Here is an 8,136-nt window from a genome sequence, read left to right as displayed (position 1 = left end):
ATTAACAAAGCAATGCCCTAATTTAATGGATTCTCCGAATTTGCCACATCAGCATATTTTCATAGTCACGTCAGCGTTTTTCATAATCACATTAGCGTTTAAAAATCTTCAAATTTTAGCTATCGGATGTACTCCAATGGTGCATTTTCACTCTCCTAAAATATTATTTTAATATTTTTAATAAATTTTATTTTTAAACTTTTTCCTAACTGCTATATTTTTAAAACAGCTATATCATAAAAAAAAATTAAACAATAGAATATTAATTATTAAAAACAATATTACGATACGACATAAATTTAAATAATACAATCAAAAAAAGAATTAAAAAAAATAGGATTTTGTGCCAATATAGCCATTAAGGCACTGTTTGGGTCAGCCAAACAGTGCCTAAAACGGCTATATGGCAGTAGGAATAATTTAAAAAGTAAATTTTTTTTTTTTCAAAAAAGCACTTTTATCTATTTTTTTTAAACTTTTTTTTGCCAAAAAAGCTTTTAAAGCACTGTTTGTGTCAGCCAAACAGTGCCTTAATGGCTCTTTGGTTCAATTATTTTAAGGGAAAAAAAAAAGATAAAAAAAAAAGAGAGAGAGAGAGAGACCAAAATCAGCCAAACAGTATTTTGGACTAAAACACTATTTGGGCCAGAATTAAAAAAGAAAAAGAAAACAGATGCGGGCCTGCAATTCTCCAAACCAATCTTGGTTTGTGGTGACTTGGATCAAGATTGTCTGAATGGAGCTCACTTTTTAAAGAGTCCATTGGAACAATCCAGTTTTCAAATTCAGCCTAGAATTGCCGAAAGTATCACCATTGGACTTGCACTAAGCCTCGTCTAAATAAAGTATCAAGCTAGTACAATGGACCATATTAAAAGCTTTTTTTAAACTAATATTCCGCCTAACTGGAAGAGGAACCCTTCCATGCGGCATGAGAGTTCTGTGATGCATTCAGTTCATCAAATGACACTATTTTGATGTCTTTGGATGAGATAGCGAGCCCAACACAAGCATAGTGTTAGACTCCGTGCCAACCCATCAAAATGGCATTAACACGTGTTTGGTGCAATGAATGTGTTACATATTTGCTCTTAATTAATTACGATTGTTTCGTAAATATTTTTTAAAATATTTCTTCTGTCTCAAAAAAAATATCATACTTTTCATTTTGGTCTGTCCCAAAATAATTGTCACTTTCATTTTTCAAATAATATATTTTACATATTTTTATATATGTTTTTGGAGTTTAAAATTTCAAACTTGAATATTTTAAACTTAAAAAAAAAAATTAGTAACTTTTCAGAAAGATAAAACATGTCACATGTTCCTTTAAAAATTCTTACTCTCCAAAAGTGACATTTAAACTAAGACAGAGGGAATGGTTATATATTCAAATTCTAATAAACACAAAGCATCAAGTCAAACATATAATGGATTATTTAACACTACACCCACCCGATTCATACATTCCCAAACTAGTTATATATTCAAATTTCAATAAACACGAAGTATCAAGTCAAACATATGATCAATTATCACTACACCCACATGATTCGTGCAATTTTTTAACTACTCGTATATTCAAAATTCAATAAACACAAAGCATCAATTGAAACATAATGATAAATTATTTAATGCTACACCCACATTATTCATGCATCCTCATCCTCATGAATATCAAATAAGGGCAGCATCGTAAACTAAAACAGGCATATAATCAATTTTTTAAAAATATGGACTGCATAGAATTAAAGCTTTGAAATTGAAATCGATGAAATTTGAGAAATTTTTGGCTCAAAATTGTTTTTTTCAAACTCTATCGATTCCAATTACATGCTAACGCACATATCCTAATAGATAAATTATAGTGTCAGGGTTCAACATCAAATTAAACCAGTACCATTCAACTTCTCCTCTGTGATTTGATCGAGACCCTCTATCATCTCAGCGGTTAAATAGTTTTTCCAATCACCCACTTCACCCTTTCTAAAGAAATTGCTATTCTGAACAGCAATTTGGGGTGAAAATTGTTGCACAGCGCTTTTATTCATCTCCAAATTGCTCAAATTCTCGAAACTGCATAGCTTTATAATTTCCTCCACAACCCCTCCCCTCTCTTCTTCCAAGGAAAAAAGGGTGTCCTAAGAACTCAGCCAATCTCTTGACATGAACAAAAGGTTCAATCTTCATGTCCTCATATGTTAGGAAAAGCACTTTCTCTGGTGAGACCCTGCTTGCATTCCAATTTCCCAACACATGATCCCAAAATGGTCCAAACTGTGTCACCCCTTGACGGAACAACTTGAATGCTTCTTGAATTGATAAACTTGGCAACTCAGGTCTCAATTTTTTCAAAAAGAACCAGTTTGAGACAAAAACATCTTTCGGGTTCCGGAAAAATGTAAATGATCTTGCAGCCTGAAGAGGTTATGGACACCGGCAACAAGGCGTAGGGGATGTGGGTTGCGAAGAGCCGGGGTGGAAGAAGGTGATCTTGGTTGTTTTCAGTGATCATCATCAACTCTAAGAAGGGAATACAATGATGTGGACCATTGGTGAGTAAAGGGTGTTTGGGGAAACTGAAATTGGTTCTATTCATGATTGCGAAAACAAGTGCCTTGAACCACGTTGTGCCTGATTTGGGGAAGGTGGCTAAAAGGGTGTCAGTGGGTTGAGCCTTGAAGTGTTGTTGGACCGCCATGACTCCTTTTAGGGTAGCCGTTGAATTTAGCCAAACACCTTGGTACTTGACAAGCTGCTTTGTGAACCAATCTCCCTCTTTGGGAGGAGTACTCTCGACTATTTCTCTATGTTTCTCCAATGTTTTGTTGTAATCATCAGTTTTTTCTTCATCCTTCTTGTTGATGGGGTTGGAAATGAAACTTTGCTGAGAATGTTGGTTGAAAGATGCCATGGGGAAGGAAGAAGAAATTGAGAGTTGAAAATGGATTTTACTTGCCATTAGAGTAAACTCTCTTTTCATATTTATAATGAGGGTGACCATTGACCAATTCACTTATTTTGAATCAAAATTTTTGATATGTATATTTTTTTAAATGGAGTATCACTAAACATCAACCAATACAGGACTTCCCATATGAAAGGAAGTATTTATATTATTAGTGTGTCTGTGTATATATATATTTAAAAAAATTACATATAAAAAATGCATATGTTTGTTTTATTTGACGAGATATCTTTTTCCAATAACGAATATTGATCTGTGACCCTATCACATATATGCAACCCGTGGGATACATTATTAATAGAGAGACAGTTGTATGAAAAATAATTGTTTGATCGTGAAATGCCGTGGGATGCAACAGATGGGGCTTGCATATGATTGGTCTGGTATTCCTGCTGAAATTCTGGACCTATATAGCGTAAATCGTGTGTGTGTTATATATGCTTCTTTCTCTAGTCTAATATTTGATATATACAATGAGATCTTATTCAAAAGAGATAGTCCTTAGTTACTCATTGGTGAGTAGCTTTACCCTATTCACCCCTCATGTGTTTCAATAACAGTATACCACATCAGCTTTAATAAAAATGTTATTTAATAGATGATCCGAGAAAATACAGGAGAACTTGGGTTATTTGGTTATTAAAACTGATGTGCTATGTTGTTATAGGAACACATGAGAGGAGTGGGTAGGGTGAAACTACTCACTGGTAGCTATTGGTGGGTGACTATATATTCAAAAGTATGTTAATTATTGGTGGGTGACTATATATTTTATATATAAGAAGCCACCTCATTCCGGCCCCCTTATGCCTTCATTGATTAATATTGTAATCTCCTTCCTGCTGCATTGACGTCAATAACTTCTGCTTAGTTTTATCTTTAATCACGTATGTTATATATATATGTATAGTTTTTGGCCGAAAATTTTCTCCATATTGCTTTTATTTTTCCTCTTTCTATTGTTTTTGCTCGCCTCCATACCAGTCTCCTTGTATGCATCTCTTGTACCATACATTATACACATTCAGGTATACAATATATATATATATATATATATATATATTTACAGACACACATTTATACAGGGGAAGCTCCAAGATTATACACCCAATTAAGATCTCAATTAACAAAGCAATGCCCCCAAGATTTTGCAGAACATGTGACTTGTCTAAATAAAGCATGAAGCTAGTACAATTGATCATATTGAAAGCCTTTTCTAGTCAATATTAGGGAAGCTCTTAACGGGAAAAGTATTCCCCCGTGCGGAGTGATCCTGTAGTGCATCAAATTACATCATTTAATTTGGTGCCTTTTGGTGAGTTGATGTACATGCACCATTTTTTTTTTAAAGACGAGAATGTTACGGTATGGTAGTTATAGGGGGGTGGGGGCGTGTGTAACATAGGGATGACAAAATATCCCGGGTATCCGTGCAATCCCACCCCGTTTAGAACAATTATATAGATGGTTAAATGATTTTGGAAAAGGATGTGAGTTAATATTGAAAACCTGCATGATTGTGGGGGTGGGAATGGGGAAAGGTCACCTATCCCATCCCATTTATAATGATAAATTATAATTTTGTCTTTATACTTTATTTTATATTCAATAACATTAAGTATATAATAAGCAAATCCTAATTTATTCTATTCCAATAATTAAATGTTCTTTTATATTATTCTTATTTGAGAATTTCTATGTATTATTTTGATATTCCAACAATAATTTTAGTCTTACTTTATTTTATATTCAATAATATTATGTATTATTTTGATGTTCCAACAATTGAAAAGTTAAATATTGTTTTTATCTACCATAATAGAAAAATATTATTATCATAGTTGAGAAATTGTTTTATTATTTACTTTCATTAGATTCATACTACATTAATTACGAAAATACCATATAAAATCTGTCCCCACCTGCCCGCCCCATTTAATAAATGGTTTTGGCCGAGGGATGGGAGTAGCTATTCTAAACGGAGATGGGGATGGCCTTCTCTGCCCAAAATCGCTCAATTACCATCCCTAGGTGCAAGGCTTGAATACGAATTTTGAAAACAAGTCAAACAATCCAACCACTCAGACAACACGACACTTGATTGAATGTACCACTTATCCCCTTTCTTGTGATCAACAATGATTTTTTATTTTTATTTTTTATTTTTATTTTTTTTTTAATAAAAAAAACTAGTTATATATTCAAATTTCAATAAACACAAAGCATCACATGAAACATATGATCAATTATCTAAACACCACAGGTCCACACCCACATGATTCATGCATATTCTAACTAGATATATTCAAATTTCAACTAACGCAAAGCATCAATTGAGACATATGATAAATTATTTAATACTACACCCACATGATTCAAGCATCCCCATGATTATCAAACAAGCTAGGGCAGCATAAACTAGAATAGGCATATAATCAACTTCTCAAAAACATAAATGGATAAACGTCAAATTAAACAAGTACCATTGAACTTCTCTGTGATTTGATCGAGACCCTCTATCATCTCAGCGGTTAAATAGTTTTTCCAATCACCCACTTCGCCCTTTCTGAAGAAATTGCTATTCTGAACGGCAAATTGGGGTGAAAAATGTTGCACACCACTTTTATTCACCTCCAAATTGCTCAAACTCTCGAAACTGCATAGCTTTATAATTTCCTCCACAACCCCTCCTCTCTTCTTCCAAGGACAAAGGGTGTCCCAAGAACTCAGCCAATCTCTTGACATGAACAAAAGGTTCAATCTTCATGTCCTCATATGTTAGGAAAAGCACTCTCTCTGGTGAGACTATGCTTGCATTCCAATATCCCAACACATGATCCCAAAATGGTCCAAAATGTGACACCCCTTGACAGAACAACTTGAATGCCTCTTCAAGTGAAAAATTTGGCAACTCCTTAGGTCCCAGTTTTTTTAAATAGAACCAGTTTGAGACAAACACATCTTTCGGGTTCCGGAAAATGTAAATGATCTTGCAGCCTGGAGAGGTTATGGACACCGGCAACAAGGCGTAGGGGATGTGGGTTGCAAAGAGCCGGGGTGGAAGAAGGTGGTCTTGGTTGTTTCGAGTGATCGTCTCTAAGAAGGGAATACAATGATGTGGACCATTGGTTAGTAAAGGGTGTTTGGAGAAACTGAAACAGGTTCTATTCATGATTGTGAAAACAAGGGCTTTCAACCATGTAGTGCCTGATTTGGGGAAGGTGGCTAAGAGGATGTCAGTGGGTTGAGCCTTGGAAGTGTTGTTGAACCAGCATGACTCCTTTTAGGCCACCAACTGGACTTAACCAAACACCTTGGTACTTGACAAGACACTCTGTCATCCAACCTCTCTCTTTGGGAAGAGACTCTACCATTTCTCTATGTTTCTTCAATGTTTTGTTGCAGTTATCGGTGTCTTCTTCATCCTTGTTGTTGATGGGGTTGGAAATGGAACTTTGTTGAGAATGCTTGTTGAAAGATGCCATGGGAAGGCTAGGAAGAAGGTAATGAGAGTTGAAAATGGCTTTGCTTGTTATTAGATCGAGTACACTCTCTTTTTATATGTACAATGAGGGTCTCCTATTCACTAATTTTGAGTTTTGTTTAAACAATGGATTACCACGGAGGACAATGCTTAGTTGTTCATTGGTAAGTAGGGTGAAACTACTCATTCTTGTGTGGTCCAATAATTATATATAGTGTTTTTAAGTGTGAATTATTTTATTATTAAATGTGATGTGTTATTTTATTATTAAATGTGATGTGTTATTTTATTATTGAATCATGTAATGATGAGCAACTCCATCCTATTTATCATTGAGCAGCTAAACATTATTGTATAAAAAAAAAAAAATACATAATATTATCCTGTTTGACAAGACGTTTTTTTCCAATTGCGAATATTGATCTACCATCTTATCACATGCAATCTGTGGGATGCAGTCGAGGGACATCTGTATAAAAAATAGTTTGGTCAAGAAATATCCCGGATGGAGTCCTAACAAACACACAAATACTTCTAGAACAGTAATCCATTCGTATCGATAAGTGTTAAATATCCATACTTAGAGATATGTATTCAATACTAATTCTTAAAGGTATTTATAATTTTAAAATATATTTTTTAATTTCTAATATGTATTCGATACTTCTTAATACTTTTTAAATATTTTGACTACGTATTTGACACTTTTTAAATAATACATAATATATTTTTAACAAATTTAAACATTAAAATGTAACTTTTTCAATAATAATAATATAGTATAATTGTTTAAAAAATTCAAATTTTATTAAGTGATACTGGATATGTTTGTTTTATGTGTTGTGAACAGAACTTTTATATTAGATTAATAATTATATTTAGATTTATAATATTTTACAAAAATAACCAAATATATATATATATATATATATATATATATATATATATATATATATATATATCATACCTGTATTTCGTTATCGTCATAGAACAGATGGGCTTGCATGTGATGGATCCAGTATTTCGGCTGAATTTATGGGCATGACTCTTTGCATGTCAAACAAATGTTTCTTTCTCTAGTCTAATATTTGATATATACAGTAAGGTCTTATTCAAAAGTATGTTAATTATTATTTATCTTAAATTATTAGACTTGTTTATTAATTACCAAATATATATTATAGGACCTTATAGTCCTTTTTTATTTCAATTGTCTCCACTAATTATTTTTTTCCTTCCCTTTTTTTCTTTATTTTCTTCTTCTTCTTCTTTTTTTTTTTTTTTTTTTTTTTTTCTAAATTGTTCCCATTAGCCTTTTTTCCGTCCTTCCTTTCATTTTTATTTTTTTCATTTTTTGCCATTAGCCCCTTTTAATATATATAAACTGAAAAAAAAAAAATGAAAAGAAAGACGAAAAAAAAGGCTAATAGCAACAATTTAGGAAAAAAACAAAAAGGGAAATAAAGAAAAATAGGAAGGAAAAAAATAACTAGTGGTGACAATTGAAATAAAAAAGAAAGAAATAAAGACAGTAAAATATATATATATATATATATACACGTACATGGATTGAGGGAGGAGTGTAATACCCCGATATTTTAAAAGGATTTATTAATGAGAATTAATTACTTTTATTTTATTTCTAAATGATTTGTTTGATTTATTTGGGTTTAATTGCTTTTAT

General features: G+C 32.6%; 1 protein-coding gene and 1 pseudogene across 1 annotated transcript; both read right to left on the bottom strand.

Annotated features, from left to right (window-relative positions):
- Nucleotides 1-2,043: 2,043 nt before the first annotated feature.
- LOC132314579 (cytosolic sulfotransferase 18-like) lies at nt 2,044-2,914 on the bottom strand. Its single transcript, XM_059813424.1, has 2 exons — nt 2,618-2,914; nt 2,044-2,418 (listed from the first exon to the last, which is right to left on the bottom strand). The coding sequence occupies exons 1-2, from the start codon at nt 2,912-2,914 to the stop codon at nt 2,044-2,046; spliced, it is 672 nt and encodes a 223-aa protein (XP_059669407.1).
- A 2,520-nt stretch (nt 2,915-5,434) lies between these two features.
- Nucleotides 5,435-6,453, bottom strand: LOC132314578 (flavonol 3-sulfotransferase-like; annotated as a pseudogene).
- Between the last annotated feature and the right edge of the window lie 1,683 nt (nt 6,454-8,136).

This window comes from Cornus florida, unplaced genomic scaffold, assembly GCF_030987335.1.
Source record: "Cornus florida cultivar Cherokee Brave unplaced genomic scaffold, ASM3098733v1 CherokeeBrave_3.0.0_Hap2_Chr06, whole genome shotgun sequence".
Lineage (NCBI taxonomy): Eukaryota > Viridiplantae > Streptophyta > Magnoliopsida > Cornales > Cornaceae > Cornus > Cornus florida.
The sequence above is the reverse complement of the archived record's forward strand: the minus strand, read 5'-3'. Positions and strand labels throughout refer to the sequence as shown.